Source organism: Dendropsophus ebraccatus, chromosome 9 (assembly GCF_027789765.1).
Source record: "Dendropsophus ebraccatus isolate aDenEbr1 chromosome 9, aDenEbr1.pat, whole genome shotgun sequence".
In the NCBI taxonomy this organism is placed as follows: domain Eukaryota; kingdom Metazoa; phylum Chordata; class Amphibia; order Anura; family Hylidae; genus Dendropsophus; species Dendropsophus ebraccatus.
In genome coordinates, this window is record NC_091462.1 from 113,560,911 (window position 1) to 113,582,939 (window position 22,029).

Here is a 22,029-nt window from a genome sequence, read left to right on the forward strand (position 1 = left end):
GGCAGTACAGTGACATCACCATAACCCTATCAGTGACAATTAATTGACACTTGTGATATCTGCAATGTGATAAGCGCAGCTGAGAACAGAACTAATGTGACCCGGAGAGACAAAGGGCGAAGTCAGATAAGATAAAGTGTCATCTGGTGTAGAAAAATCCAGAACGTTCTGACTTAATCAAACTTTGCGGAGTTGATTCAATGACTTCTACGTGTTTCAAGCCCACACAGGCTTACATAGGAAGTAAGGACCCTGCCCCCGAGGGCTTACATAGGGAGTGAGGACCCTGCCCCCGAGGGCTTACATAGGGAGTGAGGACGCTGCCCCCGAGGGCTTACATAGGGAGAGAGGACCCTGCCCCCGAGAGCTTACATAGGGAGTGAGGACCCTGCCCCCGAGAGCTTACATAGGGAGTAAGGACCCTGCCCCCGAGAGCTTACATAGGGAGAGAGGACCCTGCCCCGAGAGCTTACATAGGGAGAGAGGACCCTGCCCCCGAGAGCTTACATAGGGAGTGAGGACCCTGCCCCCGAGGGCTTACATAGGGAGTGAGGACCCTGCCCCCGAGAGCTTACACAGGGAGAGAGGACCCTGCCCCCGAGGGCTTACATAGAGAGAGAGGACCCTGCCCCCGAGGGCTTACATAGGGAGAGAGGACCCTGCCCCCGAGGGCTTACATAGGGAGAGAGGACCCTGCCCCCAATAGCTTATATAGGGAGAGAGGACCCTGCCCCCGAGAGTTTATATAGGGAGAGAAGACCCTGCCCCCGAGGGCTTACATAGGGAGAAATGACCCTGCCCCTGAGGGCTTACATAGGGAGAGAGGACCCTGCCCCCGAGGGCTTACATAGGGAGAGAGGACCCTGCCCCCGAGGGCTTACATAGGGAGAGAGAACCCTGACTGTGAGTGCTTACATAGGGAGAGAGGACCCTGCCCCCAAGAGCTTATATAGGGAGAGAGGACCTTGCCCCCAAGGGCTTACATAGGGAGAGAGGACCCTTCCCCCCGAGGGCTTACATAGAGAGAGAGGACCCTGCCCCCGAGGGCTTACATAGGGAGAGAGGACCCTGCCCCCGAGGGCTTACATAGGGAGAAAGGACCCTGCCCCTGAGGGCTTACATAGGGAGAGAGGACCCTGCCCCCGAGGGCTTACATAGGGAGAAATGACCCTGCCCCTGAGGGCTTACATAGGGAGAAAGGACCCTGCCCCCGAGGGCTTACATGGGGAGAGAGGACCCTGCCCCTGAGGGCTTACTTAGGGAGAAAGGACACTGCCCCCGAGAGCTTACATAGGGAGAGAGGACCCTGCCCACTAGGGATTACATAGAGAGAGGATCTTGCCCGCGAGGGCTTACATAAGGAGAGAGGATCCTGCCTACAAAGGATTACATAGAGAGAGAGGACCCTGCCCCCGAGGGCTTACTTAGGGACAGAGGACCCTTCCCACTTGGACTTACACTGTACCAGGTTAGGGGGCAACTGGTCACATAGCCAAACTATGAAACTTTTATCAATTTGCCAAACGTGCACAATGATAACACAGGAGATGATATATAAATACTTTTTATTGTGATAATACAGAGGACATCAAATAAGCAAATGAATACAAAGACAATATAAAATACAAAAACCACAATGTCATTGTCATACCCATGCCTGTTTGGAGCTCAGGGCGACCCTCGGGTGCGCTTGTAGTCATATTTGTGTTTACATTATATGTTTTTGCATTTGTCTAAGCTCTTTCTGATCACTGTCCTACTCCTCCTGCTCAGCTGATTGATTTATCTGCCACACCCGACTCTTCCCTGCTGAGTTTCTTCTGGCCAAGTCACAGTAAACCTCTGTTTTGCCCAGGTGATTGACATCTCTTTCCACTCACTCTTGCTGTAATCTGAAACTCTGTTCCAATCACGCTCTGGACCGGACTCCTGAACCCCTATATATACTTCCTTGGTCTGTTAACCCTTTGCATGCTATTAGTCTTTGCTATTAGTCTTTGTTAAGCATGCTAGCATATCTTGTGCTCTCTCTGTGTCTGGTTTCCTGACTTTGGCTTATCCTGACCTCAGCTCTGTTCCCTGACTATTCTCTCCTTAAACCATTCATAACCACTTCACCTGTTCTCACTGTGGTGACCTCCTGGGTCCAACCTTTGACTTTGCATGGGGCATAGTGTGTGCCAAAGCTTTCTACCAGACGTCTGTATTTAGCTTTTGATCCCTATGAGATTTCTGAAAGTGAAGAGTCAGCGAGGCGTTTGATCCCAGGTGAAATTAAAAACTTCGCAATTTGATTCTTCGGCAAGTGACACTGTAGACTGAGGTACCAAACCTTGCATATTCCTGGAACACAAAGTCTCCAGTCTCCAGCCCACCAGGGCTTTGGGTGTTATTGTGAGGGTTATCACATATCCTACATTTCATTCCAACTTCCGTTAGATCATGAAGGGAAGAGGCGGTTGTCTCCATAGTGATTAACGCCAGAACTATCCAATGGCCTGGGACATATGTAGCCTCCTTGCCCTCTTTGTGTCTGGTCTACAACCAGAGAACGACCTACTAAGGTGCATAGGACTGCACCAGTGGTGGGACACCACAAATAGACATAGTACGCAAGTGACTAGGCAGAATCATAGTCAGGAACAGCCAGGAAGAGGATCAGTTGTAGCACTGCAAGTAGCAGGAGTAGTGTCCAAGGAGCTGGGGAGGAGCGTAGGGAGGAAACAAGGCTGAGGATCAGTAACAGATCAGATCAGCAGTGGATTATAATTGCTCTGTTTTGGACGGTAGCCCGGGGCCCATGGCCCCCCCCAGACAGACTTCTACTCTCAGTGGTGTATTGTCTCCTGGCTATAATTCTGCCATGATTTGCAAAAAATTTGCTGCTTTTTACTGGGATTTTGCACAAATGAGGATAAAACTGCAGCCAGAAAACAATTCAGTAACATTAGAGAATATACTGATGGACCTTATCATGTGACCATGATGTCACCACAGGTCCTTTACCAAACTCAAAATGGAAGCACTGAAAGAAATGTGAGCACACAAAACTTTACAGATACATGGTAAAAATGACGACATCTATGCCATACTATGAGCATAGTCTGACACTGTGCTCTCTGCTGCCACCTCTGTCCATGTCAGGAACTGTCCAGAGCAGCAGCAATTCCCCATAGAAAACCTCTCCTGCTCTGGACAGTTCCTGACAGGGACAAAGGTGGAAGCAGAGAGCACTGTGTCACACTGGAGAGAATACACCACTTCCTGCAGGACATACAGCAGCTGATAAGTACTGGAGGACTGGAGATTTTTAAATAGAAGTAAATTACAAATCTGTATAACTTTCTGACACCAGTTGATTAGATTTTTTTTTTTGCTGGAGTACCCCTTTAAAATCCAACATACCAAACTGTTCTCTCCTCCTACACCAACTGCTTGAGGTCTAAACCAGCGGCCTGTGGTAATATATAGTGGGACAGGGGGCAGAAGGCTGTCCGCTCCACTGTGATGACCTAAGCCGCACCAGGGAGCGCAGTCTAAGGGGCCGCTGGTCTTCACCAGTGCCACCACAAGGCGGGATGGACTTGCTGCAGCAGGCGACCCCCTTGGCTAGGTAGCGGTGGTGGGCGAGGTGCAGCTGGAGACACGTAGGCCGGCTGGAAGACAGCAGGACTAATGTCTGGTACCAGAACAATAGGAACCTGGCAGGACTCACAGCGGGATCTGGAACAACAGGAAGTGATCATCATCTGCACAATTTTTTTGAGCAAGTTCTACTTTTTATGGTCTGTGCAAAATTTTACGGTTGTTCCGCAAAAATTATCATTAGGTGCTGGAGTCTTGATAATTCTCAAACAGATTTTTTTTTTTTTTTTTTTTGCGCAATTCTTTGCCTAAAAGATCCTGTAGATCTGGGACAAGTAAGATTAAATCTAAAAACCCCTTTAATGTATTGAATTGTGTACATCAGGAACGGCGCCCTCTGCTGGCTTGGAGGTACAGTAACCCTGCAGTATTATACCTACAGCTGTCTGACATTTCTCTTATACCCCCAGATCTGAGGCCAGGACCGCTGGAGGACTAGTGGTGACAATGATAATGTAAGGTACAAAACATTCCACAAAACGACAAAAATTACACAGAAAACAATTTATAAATGCTGTTTATTATATAGAAAATAAGCAAAAAAAATTTTATGTAGATTTTTTAAAAATTTTATTCCGGTATTTTGCACAGTACCATTGAGCTTCCTGGGAACTGGTGGAATATAGTCAGATTGGTAGGTAATAGCTCCAGACGTCACATGTGTGTATATATATATATATATATATATATATATATATATATATATATATACTGTATATGCACACACACACACACACACACATACATGTGCTGTATATACACACACACACACACATACATGTGCTGTATACACACACACACATATATATACATACACACATGATACATATATATGTATATACACATAGATGCATAGATATAAACCATACATATGTACACACACACATCGGATGACACATGGCCGTATGGATGATTGGGCCCCATGATTCCCAGCTAGGCCTCTGCACATTGCTCTATGTATCTCTTATCTGCTTTTAGTGATATATTTGTGCCCTGTTTGATCTATTACTATATTAGTGATATATTTGTATCCTGTTTGATCTATTATTATATTAGTGATATATTTGTGTCCTCTATGTATCTCTTATCTGCTTTTAGTGATATATTTGTGTCCTGTTTGATCTATTACTGTATTAGTGATATATTTGTGTCCTGTTTGATCTATTACTGTATTAGTGATATATTTGTGTCCTGTTTGATCTATTACTGTATTAGTGATATATTTGTGTCCTGTTTGATCTATTACTATATTAGTGATATATTTGTATCCTGTTTGATCTATTACTATATTAGTGATATATTTGTGTCCTCTATGTATCTCTTATCTGCTTTTAGTGATATATTTGTGCCCTGTTTGATCTATTACTGTATTAGTGATATCTTAGTGTCCTGTATTATCTATTACTGCACCGGCCCTTTGTACTTCCCCTTTTTCCTCATTTCCATAGATTCCATCTGTTTGCATTGATTTCCTGGTTCTTCCCTATTTTCTCATCAGTATCTTCAATCATTTTGCCACCGTGTAGATTTTTATACATGTTTTATATAGAAGGGATTCTTTGTAGACCTTTAATCTCCGTAGGTCACCATTCACATTAGACGTGTGCTGGTGGGACTGGCCAGTCATCTAATGTATATGATGGTCAGATGATAGTTAGATGAGCCACCATAAGCCAACTTATGTCACTGTACAACCCACAGGTCATCTCTACCCATAGGTTCATGTCTTATGGAGGAGAGGGGTAAGATCCACTGTCAGCTTATACTTCCGAGAACAAAAGGGTCAGGATGCAAAAATCCAATATGCCCAACTTATTTCCACCAACATTTTCAGTTGTTGGAGAATTAGGAGGCCCCTGTAGACCTTATATTGTTGGGGGTGGGCTCGGCTGACTTCAGTAGATTCCACATCTGCAAATCCTTGAAGATGATCTCCTTGCTGCCACCATGCAGCCGTACTGTTAAAGGAATGAAATTATTTTCTTTAAAATCAACTGGTTTCAGAAAGCTATATACATTTGTAATTCTGTTTAAAAAATCTGCAGTCTTCCAGGACTTATCAGCTGCTACATGTCCTGCAGGAAGTGGTGTATTCCTCCTCCGTGCGTTTCCTCCGATCACTTGGGAATAGAGATGTGTAGTTTACTGGTTAGAGCCGAACACAATGATTTTATACGATTCATCTCATGGTATAATGAATAGAAGTGACTACAACTGATGAGGAGACCCGACAAATGGGAAGATTGGCTCCCTCTAGTGGCAGGCATGCGTCTGTTCATCTATATTTGTAGAATTCCAGGCTGTTCACCTGAGGGTATATATGTATATAGCCACCACCTTATATCTCTGTGCTTAGTTGGTGTATTTTCAGTCAGTAAACCACGTCTGTGCTCCCTGGCTATCTGCCACTTCCTCACTTCCTAGCGTCCTTCTAGCCATTTGGTTCTTGTTCCATTACTAATTTTCAGCTCAGCTCCAATCTGAACAGCGCCTTCTCTTATTTTTAAATGTGACCATAGAAGAAGAGCATCTGGTTCCAGGCTCTAGTACTCAACCATTGGTTGTCACTGGGCTCCGTCTCTGAGAGTAACGACCTTGTAGTTTCTCGCACCGAAGACCATCCTGCCTTGCTGTGAACTTTGGTGATAACCGGGGGCTCCTTAGACGCTTCTCCTTGGAGAAGGTACCTCAGCACTCCTCGTGATCCAGGGGATCCACCTCCTCGTGCCTGGTCCATCCATTACACTATTCATCCATTCTTGCTCCTTTCAGAAACATCTACTCTAGTTTGGGCAGTAGAAAAGGAAATCACATGGTCATTTGGTAACATCAGCCTATGTCCAAATGTAACCCACAGAGCGGAGAAGCCATTCTCTTACAGGAATCAGCTAGAGAGGTTGATTTAATATATTTAATAGTGACAGCTCGGACAGCTCTGTGATGACTGTGATATAATGAGTTTGAGGTGGCAGAACCAACAACTCACCTTCCATTCATGTTCACCGCATGCTTGATGAAAGTCACCCACATATCATGCCTCAGAGTTACCCCAATCTCCGCTTCAATTGTAAGGGCCCTATTACACGGGACGATTATCGTGTGAAAAATCGTTATATCGTTCAAATTTAAATGATAATCGTTCTGTGTAGTTGCAGGCAACAATCGAAAAATCGTTTATGTTTCGTTGATCGTTGATTTAGAGCTGAACCTAAAATCATCATTAATCGTTCGCTATAAATCCACGTTTGTTCGCTCAAGTTCTGCGTTTGTTCACTAATCGTTCAGTGTTATTGCACATTGTTCATTGTTTTGCTGGGATCAGATGGAGTAACCGATCGTAGTAACGACCATCGATCTGTGTAATATGGTGAATAATAAAAAATCTTGTTTGCGATTGTTTATCGCTAGTCGTTAATCTTTAAAAATCGCTTTGTCTAATAGGCAATCCTTTACCTCGTCCATCTTCAAATCTTCATAGCTACATCACATGTTCTGACTGCCGTGACCGCCTAGGTCTGACCTCCCACTTCACATGGATGATGTAGTGTGCGCCAACGCTCTCTATCAGACGTCTGTATTTAGCCTTCAAGCTCTTCTTCTAGGAATCTGGAAGTATTTCCAAAGATTTCTGAAAGTCAGGAGTTAGCGAAGTGTTTGATCCCAGACGAAAACTGAATTGAAAAACACCAAAAATATAAATGCAGATGTAAAGTCCATTTATAAATTCACTATATTCCTATAAGTTATAGCTGGTAACCCCCATTGAGTACGAGATACGGGTCATACCTCTAACCTGAGATGCATCCAATGCTGTTTTTGCTTTTATCACAAGGTTCAGGTTGGGCCCACTGTTCCAGTTGTTTTGCACTGAAGAAGCTTTGGCTACAGACACCGCAGACCGAGGCACCGAGCTTCGCATACTCATGAAACATGAAGTCTCGGGTCTCCAGTCCACCAGAGCCTTGGGGAGATGCTGCGACATGTTCATGCTATGGGGATATCGCATATCACACATTTCTTTCCAACTTCCTGTAGATCATGAAGGAAAGAGACAGTTGTCTGTATGGTCACAATATTAATGCCTTCTCCTAACAGAGTATGGTCTGGGACAACATCCTTGCATTCTTTATTTGTGCCAGGTCTACACCCGGAGCTCATCGAAGGTCTATGATGGAGGAGAAGATGATGCCAGGACATACTTGCTGGAATGGACATGGAAGAGATGAGGAGGATGTGGATACTGTAGCAGGTAAGGTAGCAGGCAGATACTTGATTACGGAATATAAGTACCACCAGGGCAACACGGGATCAGAACCCAGGAACAGGCCAGGTCAGCTTTATGTTGTGTTTTAGGAACAGGATACTATGAGGCAGCCAGTAAAAAAAGGAAAAAAAGCTGGAGACCATGGTTTCCACTGAACAGAGATTAGGGGACAAAGTATGGAGCTTATAGAAGAACCTGGTGAGGGAAACGAGACAGCTGCCTAAAGCCTGGAGAACACTATTGCTTTGCTGGAGCATGGGGTGGGGTAGAAACCAAAGAAAAGAAGCTTGTATCGACGTCCAGGATCAGATGGCATGAATGTATTCTGAAGAGGGAGCAGCGGGTAAGCCGCTGTTGGACAGCTCTGGTGATGACATCTCTCTGAGAACAAAGGGACCAGGCATGTTAAAATAAAAAAAAAAAAAAACAACTATTCTCTCCATGGACACCACCGGCTTGAGGTCTTAAACAGCGGCCTGTGGTAAAACATAGTGGGAAAGGGAGCAGAAGGCTGTCCGCTCCACTCTAGACTTTAAATGTATCTATAAAATTGGAACTTCCCCAGAGGCGGCTATGTCGGGTGTGGCAGTAGTTTTGCCCCTGTTTTTCCCAGTAATGCCATCCTGTGCCCAGCCGGTGTCATGAGAGAATTACATAAATCTTTCATCTGAAAGATACAAAAAAGCTGTAGAGCTGCGGAAACTCCATAACATTTCTGCATCAATTCCACAACGCCAAATCTGAATTACGTGACAACTCCATTGCTTTGTATCTGTGTATCTGTCACTGGCACACGGGCACGGGTCCTCCAAGGTGCAGGCTTCTTCATCTGTCTGTCTGGCTTCTACCCTTCTTTCTATGGGTAACCATTCTTGTCTCACTAAAGGTTCCTGATTGGACCTGGTTAAACCCACCACTCTTCATCTCTGTCCATTGGTTCAGGAATGGGCACGGGTCCCACGTCAGATATTCTTTCTACAGAAGTGCAGGCTCACCTTGACTCATGAAGGGTTGGGTTTTTCAGTTCTTGCCCATAGTGTGGTCTCATTTAAACACTGCACCATCTAAATTTGTCGTTCCCCCCTCCACCACCTCATAAGGCCTGGGCTACCACTGCAGTGGATAAAGGGTTGATAATGGGATAATGGCCTGGTGGTCTCCAGTTCTGACCAAACTACAGCTGTAGCAACTGGACGGGAATAGAACTGTTGCAGCCACATATACATTTTACCCTCACGTTCATGCATCCATCTGATGATCTTTCTTACCCTGTCAGAAGGGACCACCACTTGCCAGGCGGGTCTTATTTTCGTGGACGTTGTAATCTTCAACAAAGAACCCGACACAACGACAAAACTCATAAAGTCTCTTAGTAGTAACAATATGTCACTGTTAGAGCACTATTCACTGAACTTTGGGCTACCCCCAGAGAAGGCTCCACGGCTGTTGTCCAAGCACACATGGGTCAGTATGGCCACCCATCTACCTGTGGCTCATGATGGACCTCTTGTCTCTTCTGGATACACTACACACACTTCCCTTGGTGATCTCTAAGGCTTTTGGTGTGCGTCACCGCTACCCCGTGACCGAATCTCTACTACTTTCTCTGCTGCTGTCTCTGCTTCCCACATCACTTCTCCACCAAGTCCGGGCTCTCCATAGTTTGCTGTGTAAATTAGGGACAGCCCCCTCTGCTGGCTTGGAGGTAACCCTGTTGCATTATAGCTACAACTGTAGTTTACAATTCTCTCATACCCTGAGAACAGACATGGTGCAGGACTAATGGTAACAGTGACTGTATATCCACAGAAGCCAAGATACAAAACCCTCCAAAAACTGGAAAAAGTAACGCAGAAGATCACTTTAAAATGCTCTTTATCATATAGAGAAAGCAGAATAAGCAAAACAAACAAAAAACAGAATGTCAGCTAAAAAAAATAAAAGACCGTCTTATACACTGAGTTACATGGTAAATGGTTTGTCTAATATGTTTGACATTAATTTTTCATGTCAATTTTCTTCATTTTATTCATTTTGCAGAGTACATTCATTATTCAGATGTATACCCAGTATATTTTGCCACATACCAGTAATCTTCCTGGAAACTGGTGGAATATATGGATTATGGCCCCAGTGTATAATGAGCGAATCAAATCTAAGTATGAAAATTACATAGCAAGGAAAAATATATCTAATAGTACAGCATTTTTTTTCATATGGGGTATATTGGGCCCTTGGTTAGGCACTTGGGTGTATTGGGACATAATCCAGGCAAAACGGCCCCCCGAGGTGATCGGCGCAAGTAACCATGAGTGAATATGTGAGGTCCCCTGACTTAGAGCGACAGGTCTCAGTAATATCACCGGCACTGAGAGGTTTCTCACATTTTCCCAGCAAGTCGTCAGGGTTGTCGTCCTTGTCCCAAAGCTCTATTGTGTACTTTTTAATAGGGTTGAGCTCTACAGGTCCCAAATCATATCTTTCGTTCCATTTGGGATTGTTGTTGTTCTTGATCATTGAGGATGTTTTAGTAGTACTTCCAAACTTGAATATCACGTAGCCGTCCGCCTTTGACCCAAAGTCACCTCCTTTCAGACCGGAGGCAGATATGACGGTCAGGATAAGCCGGGCCGCTCCTCGATGTGTCGGGCAGCAGTCAGAGCCGGTGTAGCCAGAGGCTTTACAGGTACACGAGCAGTCATCTCCTTGGCTTCCTCGACAAGAACACTTCTGCTCTAAAGCCTTCTCCTTTATGTAATCACTTATGGCCTTCATGAGATTCTGTTTCTTTGGACCCTCCTTTCTCACCAAGTTATGGAGGGAATTTAAGGAATAGAAAACCAGACCAGGACGAGTCTTCAGGCTTTCCATCCAGGCCTCATAAGTTTTGGAAGTGGCAATTTCAGGTGAGAGAAGATCAAATGTTACGCTCCCTCCGATCACCTGTAAATGAAGATGAAAATTATATCAGAACAAGTCATTCATGTATATCAAGTCTACAAATATTCAGGATTAAGAATAAAAAGAAGTCCACCTATTGTCATCAAATATGTGTTGCAGAACATTAGTTTCCTCCTACAATACAGTATGTATGATACACAAGTGGGGGCGCCCTTCTCTGTATTAACAGTGCTGTGCGGCAGGGAACTGGGAACTGCAGGACGTGGACAGCTGTGTTGTTCCTGATACGAATATTGGTGGCAGCAGAGTGGCCCTTGTCGTCCTTTACTGCTGCCACTCAACGTAAAATCTTGTATAAAGAAGAAATTATACTTGTTAATTAAGTTTTGTATCCCTTTAAGGGATGCAAACCAACAATTCATTAGTTGTCCCATTTATTTTCATGTAAAAAAAAAATCCATTGTAAGTCAGTACTAAGTAGTTGATATATAGATATATTTCTCTGTTGTAAATTCTCAAACCTCGCAAACAACTATATAAAGATGTGTCCAACCTCACCTTTCTCTTAGATAAGTCAATGAGAGGAATTGTTCAAGGCAGCCTTTTACCTTGATTTTTAAAATGCTATGAGCACTCAAACTGTCTCATTTAGGTAACAAAAGATGTGACCTGCTACAATGATCAATTGCACAATAACAACATTGTTTAACTCATGTAAACCTATGCTACACAGATGTACCCAGCCTAACCTTTCCTTTGGATAAGTTAAAGAAAAAAATCCTTCATGAGAGCCTTTCACCATAATATCCTATATTTAAATAACAATCTCTGTTTCTTCCTAGACTTGAGGCCATGATGGGCTGCAACAAGCAAACGCTGAACGTTCAAAGCATCATTGTTGGCTGCAGATACTTATTTACACCATATAATTAGCTGCTAATAAACAATGATTATTGAGGCTACAGCCAATGAACAAGTGTTTTCTCCTTGGTCAGCTGATCACTATTCTTTATACATGGGTCGCTAATATTCCTCAGAACTTTTATATTCAGCTTTATTGCAATCAGCCAGAGAAGTTTTTTTTTTTTTTACTCTGCCCATAGTGATGGCTCAAATATAACTTATATATAATAAATCTTGGGTGGCAGAACCAAGTTAACAACTCACATTGCTTTTACGGTCATTAAACGCTTGGTGAAAATCACCCGTGAATCCTGATTGTTCTAATTTACTTCTGCAGCGTTTCACTTCGGAACTAACTGAGTTCTTGAATATTCCGAGCTCAGCTTCAGCCGAAAGGCACTTCCTGACCTCGTCCATCGTAAAACCATTCATAGCCACCTCACACGTCCTCACTGCAGTCAGATCTTGGGTCCGACCTCCGGCTTTAACTTGGGTGACATAGTGTGCGTGCCATATCTGTTTATCAGTCCCATGTATTTGTCCCTATCGTAAGAATCAGGAAGTGTTTCCAAAGCGGATCTAAAATGGGACGTTAGTGAAGCATTTACCTCACTAAGGCTAAAACTGAAAGAAAAAAGAACAAATTACATACATAAACATGCATAATACTGTAATTTTACCAAATATTTAAAAATTCTACCCCACTGAGTACCAGATCGGGTCATACCTGTAGAAGACACACTCTAACTTGTGGCTCAGGAAGCTGTAATTGTCAGTGACGGTTTTACTATTGGCGAACTTGGCCGTCTGACTATTGGACCCTCCCATAGCCGTCTTTACGTTCACTATAAAGTTCAGGTTGAGGCCGACTTTCCAATTGTTTTCCACTACAGAGGTTTCTTCTTCAGCTACGGCCACTGTAGACCGAAGCACCGCACTTTGTATGTCTCGGGAACATGAAGCCTCCGGTCTCCAGTCCACCATTGCCTTGGGTAGTTTCTGCCAGGTGTTGGTGTAAGGGTTATGACACATCATACATTCATTTTCAACTTCCTGTAGATCAAGAAGAAAATGTCCAGTTCTCTTCATGGTGACAATATCGAAGCTTTCTCCCAACAGAGTATGGCCTGGAACAAAATGATCATTCTTGCATTCTTGTCGGGTGTCGGGTCTGCAACCAGATCTAGGAAAGGGCGAACTCATAGAAGGTCTGTGATGGAGGAGGAGAGGAAGCCAGAACAACAGACCCAGCTTGGGCTCCATGGCTGAAATGTCCTAGAAGAAGGAGCCATACAAATAGGTAGCAATGAGAATCACAATTTGTAGTCCATGTATGAAACAGAGAGTAGACATTGTATTAATAATATATGAGAGGACATTTTGGAGAACCGTGAAGTTACAGAAGAGCCGATAAGTTTTACATCATGATTGGGTTCTTCATTATATTGGTAAGACTTACTAAAAAAGTATTGGACAGTTTATAATGACTGTGAGTTATAATGGGTTTTGTAACTTCTCTTGGATCGGTAGACGCATATCGGCTTCTACAATGGCTCGTTCTGGTGGTTTTGTTTAGTCTAGGTTTAGACCAGTTATTGGCTGGCTTACTTTCCTGCAGTATCTTATACATTCATGGCTTACAGTTTTGGCACATGAGGTTTCATACTAGGCATGCCTTTTTTCAGTAAAGCCACACAACCTTTTGCTAACGTAGCATTGAAAAACCATAAAAAAGTAATAAAAAATACTGTGTATACAGTCATATTCCGGAATATGGACTCTTTCAGCTGCAGTCTGTTTGATGTAGAATATTTTGGGGGACAGCATCTAGGGAAGCCCCCAGTTTCTAATACTATCCCTCCCAAAGATGTGGACTATGTGGCAAGAGGGCGTGCAGATCATGGTCCCTGCAGTAGTCACTGACTGGTAGTGATGGCGCTACTGGAGCTGGCGGGCTAAAGCCAAGATTGATCACCAGGAGAACCTGCTGCTCCCTCTTCCTCCATGCATCATAGCTGTGAGGGACACAGGAGTATAATAACAGGTGTGCTCCAATATTACTCAGGAGGCCGAAAGTATTTTATCCTGTTTGTATACTGATAGTGACATCACTGACAGTCCCCCATTGTTATACTGATAGTGACATCACTGACAGTACCCCCATTGTTATACTGATAGTGACATCACCGACAGTCCCCCCATTGTTATACTGATAGTGACATCACTGGCAGTACTCCCATTGTTATACTGATAGTGACATCACTGACCATACCCCCATTGTTATACTGATAGTGACATCATCGACAGTCCCCCCATTGTTATACTGATAGTGACATCACCGACAGTACCCCCATTGTTATACTGATAGTGACATCACTGACAGCACCCCCATTGTTATACTGATAGTGACATCACTGACAGTACCCCCATTGTTATACTGATAGTGACAGCACTGACAGTACCCCCATTGTTATACTGATAGTGACATCACCGACAGTCCCCCCATTGTTATACTGATAGTGACATCACTGACAGTACCCCCATTGTTATACTGATAGTGACATCACCGACAGTACTCCCATTGTTATACTGATAGTGACATCACCGACAGTCCCCCCATTGTTATACTGATAGTGACATCACTGACAGTACCCCCATTGTTATACTGATAGTGACATCACTGACAGTACCCCCATTGTTATACTGATAGTGAAATCACTGACAGTACCCCATTGTTATACTGATAGTGACAGCACTGTCAGTACCCCATTGTTATACTGATAGTGACATCACTGACAGTCCCCCCATTGTTATACTGATAGTGACATCACTGACAGTACCCCCATTGTTATACTGATAGCGACATCACTGACAGTACCCCTATTGTTATACTGATGACATCGCTGACAGTCCCCCCATTGTTATACTGATAGTGACATCACTGGCAGTCCCCCCATTGTTATACTGATAGTGACATCATTGACAGTACCCCCATTGTGATCTAGTCCCTTGGGCTTCCTGGGTCAGCTCCTCGCATCTGATATTACAAACAATGTTTCGGCCCTTTAAAACATATGGACGAGGAGGATGAGACACTTACCTGGTGTCCGTCTGCAGGGATGTGACTGTGACTCCCATCATCTGTATATATAGGATCCTCTGGTATCCGGGTACCATATGGCGATCATCATATGGTGCATATAATAGTACAGACAGATAAGATATATTATTAGTGTATATATAGAGAGAAATCTTCCGGCACGCCTTGAAAGTATTGATTCCTTCTATTTAATCAAAGATAAAACTTTGCAAGTTTGTGGAGTCCGTGACAGCCGTTCTCTGCCCCAACAGCTGCCATCGGGTGAACGTCAGGAGCCCCTTATCCATGCGATGGAAGAAACCTACACGCTATGTCATACATGTACAGCCTACGCTGTGACCTTTAATCACTTCTTTCATGACCTTGTATAAAACGCTCCATTACTCTGGATCAGCTTGTCGTGTGGCTGTCTCTGGGCTTGAGTACGAGTTTTCAGCCTCTCTGAATATCTCTGACCCTTGCAGTGTGGTGCGGATTATGGCCTATGATCGATACATCTACCCCCTGTGCTCTCTGCACTTCTCCAGTACCTTGTTGCTGCCTGTGTTGGTTCCTTGTCGGTCTGGTTGGGGACCTCCGCCCATTTCATCACCCGGAAGGCCTGTTTAATCCTAATCTAAGCAAATTTATGTATTATATAGAAGGGATTCTCTGTAGACCTTTATTCTTTTAAGCAACATCTCCGTAGGTCACCATACACATTAGACGTGTGTTAGTGGGACTGGCCAGTCATCTATCATATATGGTGGTCAGATGATATGGATATGAACCATTATAAACCAACTTATCTCACTATACAACCCACAGGTGATCTCTTATAGGTGCCCATATGCTGTAATCCCTCCTGTACTCCCCATAACAGTTATCTCTCTCAAAGCACACGCCGCGAAACTGCGGTCACCCATTCCTGTCTCCCCCGCTACTCCTGCATCTCAAAATAAAGCGGATGGTCTGAATTGCAACAGACGGTGAGTGCCCTGCGTTTTCTTCTTTTGCTATTTAGTACTCACGTGTGACTTCTAGCAGGAGCACCGCCGGCATATGGTCCAAGTTACCCCAGGTGTGATCGGTGCAAGTGGAGCCTAGGTAGTGCCATCTATCTTTGCATCTCTGATATAGACTGTTATTTCTACCATCCTCCCCATACACGTTTCTCTCTCCCATCCTCCCCATACACTGTTATCTCTCCCATCCTCCCCATACACGTTTCTCTCTCCCATCCTCCCCATACACTGTTATCTCTCCCATCCTCCCCATACACTGTTATCTCTCCCATCCTCCCCATACACGTTTCTCTCTCCCATCCTCCCCATACACTGTTATCTCTCCCATCCTCCCCATACACGTTTCTCTCTCCCATCCTCCCCATACACTGTTATCTCTCCCATCCTCCCCATACACGTTTCTCTCTCCCATCCTCCCCATACACTGTTATCTCTCCCATCCTCCCCATACACTGTTATCTCTCCCATCCTCCCCATACACTGTTATCTCTCCCATCCTCCCCATACACGTTTCTCTCTCCCATCCTCCCCATACACGTTTCTCTCTCCCATCCTCCCCATACACTGTTATCTCTCCCATCCTCCCCATACACGTTTCTCTCTCCCATCCTCCCCATACACGTTTCTCTCTCCCATCCTCCCCATACACTGTTATCTCTCCCATCCTCCCCATACACGTTTCTCTCTCCCATCCTCCCCATACACGTTTCTCTCTCCCATCCTCCCCATACACTGTTATCTCTCCCATCCTCCCCATACACGTTTCTCTCTCCCATCCTCCCCATACACTGTTATTTCTACCATCTTTCCCATACACGGTTATCCCCCCCATCCTCCCCATACACGCTTATTGTCCTCCCCATACACACAAACATTTGACATGGCAGAAAGTTGCTTTTTTTTATGGAGGAGAGGGGTAAGTTCTGATGCCAGCTTATCCTTCCGTGTGGTAGGAAACCAGAGTACCCAGAGGGAACCCATAAAAACCCATGGAGAACATATAATCTCCATGCAGATGATTACCTTGGTGGGCTCTGAACTCATAACCCCAGTGCTACAAGCCAACCATGCTAACCGCTGAGCCACCGTGCTGCCATACTGTGCGCCTCCTTACCTGTCCCAGATAGACACCCAGAACATTCAGTCATACTGTTGTATGTCGGCCCTCGTCCCCTTTATCTGCACACCCTCTTGGTTTGGTCTGGGTGCAACAAACGCCCCGCTCTTCATGACATACAAAATCTCTCATTTTATCGGCTATCGCAGAAACAAGGCTACGACAATCTGCCATCCCAGCCCAGACCTGATGCCAGGCACAATGGAGGACTAATCATAGATCCAGTGATTCACGCTTTATCATTGTTTTTATCTTCTATTCTCTACTTCATAATTTGTTGTTGTTCCTATTACAAAAATTGTCCTGCTTCATCTTAATATATATATCGATTACCGACTGTTCAGGCCGATAATCATTCCGTTTAATAGCAACGATGAGCCGACACACAAAGATCAGGATCAATCTGCTGCGCCTCGCTCCGTGCTACAGGAGTGATGACAGCAGGCCGCCGCTGAGTTAATCTAAGGATCGTTCGGGCAGCTCCTCCTGCTGCTTCCCACTCGCTGTCTGTGTGTGTAATAGCACAATGCGGTGAGCGGGAAGTGAGCACTGACCTGAAAGAATGGGGCTCGCTTTAGCCAGTGTTTGCACTTTGACAGTTTTAGTAAATGTGGATTATATGGATATTTTCACAGTAAATTAACCAGTATGACCAGTGCAGGGCTGAGGACTGTGACCACTACAGGTGATGAAGCTGAGATGGTTGTTATCCATCATTGGCTCTGCTCCTCTGATCAGGTTATAGCACTGATCTGCTTTGTGTCATCTGCTCCATGGTTAGCTGTCGATAGGATAGTCTTCTGCTAGACAGCATTATTATGAATAAGGATTCCCAACACTGACCAAACTTTCAGCAATGAAGTGGTTTTTATTGTCAAATGACACAATAACAGGACACGTTTCCGCTTAGCTCTTCTCAACTGTCTCATATCTGCCTCTAAGTAAGTTTAAAAATCAAGGATATATATATATGTCAAGGATATATAAAGATACATATATATATATATATATATATATATATATATATATAGTAGAGATGAGCGAGCCAGGCCAAGGTTTGAGAACCATCGGCTTTCGAATCCCGCTGTCTTCCCATTCCATAGAGAAGGTGGAGAAGGTCCAAGTCCTGTCATAGGATGTGTCTCTATTTGGGCTGTCTCCACCTTCACTACGGAACAGGAAGACAGCAGGAGTCAAATGCCAATGGTTCTCAAACCTTGGCCTGGCTCGCTCATCTCTAATATATATATATATACCCATGTGATGAGGAACATATTGGATCCTTCACTAAACCCTTTGGGGTTCTGGGATATAATCCTGGCAGAAGGGCCCAGCAAGGTGATCGGCACAAGTAACACTTAGAGAATATATGAAGATGCCTCTCCTTAGGGGACAGCTTTGAGTTGTACTACCTGAGGTCAGAAGTCTTACACATCTTCCCTCTAAGTCATCATATCTTACGTCCTTGTCCCAGACCTCTATCGTATACGTTTTAGAAGGATTGAGCTGTACAATTCCCAAGTCAAATCTCTCATTCCATGTAGGGTTTTTGTTATTCATGATTGTTGAGGATCGTCTATAAGCGCCACCAAATCTAAACACCACATAACCGTCTCCCACTGACCCCACATCATGTACCAGATTAGTGGCATGTATGGCGGTCAGGATAAGCCGGGCCGCTCCTCGATATGATGGGCAGCAGTCAGGACTCGAGTACCCAGAAGCTTTACATGTACACGAGCAGTCATCTCCGTGGCTGATAACCTGGCGGCCAGGACAAGAGCAGTTCTGCGTTAAAGCCTTCGCCTTGATGTACTCACTTACGGCCAGCCGGAGGTTCCTTTTCTTTCTACCCTTTGTTCTCACCAAGTTATGGATGGAATCTAAGGAATAGGAAACCAGCCCCGGGTAAGTCTTCAGGCTTTCCATCCATTTGTCGAAAACTTCAGGAGTGGCTTTTACGGGTGAGAGAAGATCAAATGTTGCGTTTCCTCCGATCACCTGGGAATGGAGATGATAGTTTAACATTTAGATCGGAACACTTTGACTTTTATATGATTTAACTCACAGTATAAACAATCGAAGTGACGACAACTAATGAGGAAACCTGACAAATGGCCATTGGTTGTCATCAATTATCATTCACTACCAATGACGACTCACCTTCCATGCGCGCTCACTGAATGCTTGATGGAAATCACCCACATATCCCATTTTGTTTAATATGTTTTTGCAGCGGTCGACTTTGGAGCTGACAGAGTTTTTAAATATCCCAACCTCAGCTTCAACCGTAAGGCAATCCTTCACCTCGTCCATCTTTAAACCATTCATAGCCACTTCACATGTTCTCACTGCCGTGACCTCCTGGGTCCAACCCCCCACTTTCACATGGGTGATATAGTGTGTGCCAAAGCTCTCTATCAGACGTCTGTATTTAGCCTTCGAGCTCTTCTTATAGGAAGCTGGAAGTTCTTCCAAAGATTTCTGAAAGTGAGGAGTTAGCGAGGCTTTTGATCCCAGGCGAAAACTGAAATAACAAAGACCAAACACTTGTACGCAGATGTTAAGACGTTATATTCATATACTAGTGACTTGCAGACACGGGTCATACCTGTAAAAGGAACATTCTAACTTCTGGCTCAGGAAGCTGTAATTGTCATTGACGCTTTTGCTATCTGCGAACTTTACCATCTTACTCTGAGACCCTCCCAACGCTGTTTTCGCTTTTACCACAAGGTTCACGTTGAGGCCAACCTTCCAGTCGTTCTGCACTGATGAAGTGGATTCTTCGGCAACTGCCACCGCGGACCGAGACACCAAGCTTTGTATATTCCTGGAACACGAGGTCTCGGGTCTCCAGTCCACCAGAGCCTTGGGGAGTTTCTGCGGCATGTTCATGTTATGGGGATTATCACATATCACACATTTCTTTCCAACTTCCTGTAGATCAAGAAGGAAAGAGCCGGTGGCCTCCATGGTGACAATATTAATGCCTTCTCCTAACAGAGTATGGCCTGGGACAAACTTAGCCTCCTTGCACTCCTTCTTTGTGCCAGGTCTACACCCAGAGTTAGTAGGGTGTGAGCTCATAGAAGGTCTATGATGGAGGAGAAGAAGAAGCCAGAACATAAGGTGCAGCTTGGACCCCATTACTGGAAGTGTCCTAGAAGAAAAGAGCAAAGTTTTGTCAAAGATACAATGAGAATCCCTGCAAATATATTACAAGGACCACCCCATATTGTGACCCATGTATGAAACAATAGACATTGGACCAATAATGAAGGACCTTGCTCATGCTTTAGCCACACTGTGAACCTTAAGAATATGGAGTAATGATTGGATGTCAATATATGAAGACACATAACAGGAGAACGAACACATCCACATAGCAGATAGCATCCACATAGCTATGCCAAATCAAGGGAACTTATTTGAAACCTTTAACCTATGTGAGATTGTGAGAACTCTTTTCATATGGTAGTCCTTACAGAAGTCACAAATTGGTTATGATGGCACCATTGGAGCTTCCATGTTCAGGAACGGAGCTAAGGTTTATGACTAGGACAACAGACAGGAGACAGAAGATGACCATGGGCATCACTACAGGTAAAGACATAGTACGCAAGTGACTAGACAGTAGCATAGTCAGGAACAGCCAGGAATGAGAATCAGTTGTAGCACGTCAAGTACCAGGAGTAGTGTCCAAGGAGCTGGGAGCATAGTGAGGAAACTAGGCTGAGGATCCGGAACCGATCAGGATCAGTAGCATTTGCAAAGTTAGGTTATGTTCACACTACGTATGTTTTCTTAAAAACATTGCAACAACGGTGTGATTGTTACGAAAATATAAGTTACCTTGCCCTCTATGGGATCCCGGCCTGAGCGTATATATATATGGTATACGCTCCGGCCTGGATCCTTAGCGCTGCCGCAAACAACTGACATATCAGTTTTCTGTGGCCGCTATTCAGTGAATAGTGGCCACAGAAAACCCTGTCAGTGCACACTGTGAAGGCCATGAAGTCACAATACCTCGCTGAAGAGAGTCACAGCCACTTGGGGTACAGATGGGAATCTAGGCAATGGTATGGAAGGTTTACAAGATCAATCCACAACCAGTGTAATGGCAACGTAACCAGGAATGGGCTAAAGATCAGAGAAGAAGACCACAGAGATGTCAGTCCAAAGCTCAGAAATCCTGACTGTGCTCGAGCTGATATGGTACAAGATGAGACAAGGTCCGTGACCCCTACCTGACCCTTAATGGATATGAGAGGGGCTCATAGTTATGCTTAAAGGGATTTCCAAGACTTAAAAGTATAAATACCGTCCAGTTGTCTAGCAGATGCCTATAGAAATCTTCCCATGTATTTCTTGCTGACTTTCTGTTTCTCCTGTGGTATTCAGACCTGGATGTTTACGTGCTGAGCTTCCTCTTCCTGATGGAGATATCGCACACCTCCCTGCATATATATGTATGTGTCTGTGACCACACACACACACATACACACACACACATACATACACACATACACACACACACACACACATACACACACACACACACACACTCACATACATACACACACATACACACACACACATATATATATATATACAGGGCCAGATGAGAAATGGTGGGATCAGGCTGCAGGGGGGTGACTGGGACTCTCATCATCTGTATATACAGGACCCTTGGGCATCTAGTTATGATATGACATCAATCATATAGTAGAGAGCAGTGGAGCAGCCTCACCTTAACCCCATCAGTGCCAGCTTCCCCCTGGGTATCTGCAGGGTGCGGGGACTGAGCGGTGCCCACAAGGTTAATGTCACTTAGAGATACAAAGGGCACAGACAGATAAGATGTTTTCCTCGAATGTTGAATACACATCCAGATCTTCCTGATATAAGGAATTCCTGAGCTTCATTATAACAATAAAAACCGCACAGAATCTCAGGGGGTTTGATATATGACTTTTACATGTTCTGCTCTTAGGACGACCATACAGGTGGCTAGTGGGGTGGCTGAGTGTTGGGGTACCGAGTAGGTACTTGTCATGCCACCGAGTGGTATTTTAACCCCCAGGTATAC

General features: G+C 44.5%; 1 protein-coding gene and 1 pseudogene across 3 annotated transcripts; both read right to left on the reverse strand.

The window, feature by feature from the left end:
* Positions 1-10,059: 10,059 nt before the first annotated feature.
* On the reverse strand, positions 10,060-14,866 carry LOC138800529 (perforin-1-like; annotated as a pseudogene).
* Positions 14,867-17,804: 2,938 nt separating this feature from the next.
* On the reverse strand, positions 17,805-21,715 carry LOC138800530 (perforin-1-like). Of its 3 annotated transcripts, none has more exons than XM_069982272.1 (4): positions 21,691-21,715; positions 19,546-20,097; positions 19,098-19,461; positions 17,805-18,935 (listed from the first exon to the last, which is right to left on the reverse strand). In XM_069982272.1, exons 1-4 carry the CDS (start codon positions 21,699-21,701, stop codon positions 18,222-18,224), a joined length of 1,641 nt encoding a protein of 546 aa, XP_069838373.1. In that variant the 5' UTR covers positions 21,702-21,715; the 3' UTR covers positions 17,805-18,221. The 3 variants fall into 3 exon arrangements, with proteins under 3 accessions (XP_069838373.1, XP_069838374.1, XP_069838375.1); XM_069982273.1 differs by lacking the exon at positions 21,691-21,715 and adding an exon at positions 21,262-21,349; XM_069982274.1 differs by lacking the exon at positions 21,691-21,715 and adding an exon at positions 20,967-21,001.
* Positions 21,716-22,029: the final 314 nt, after the last annotated feature.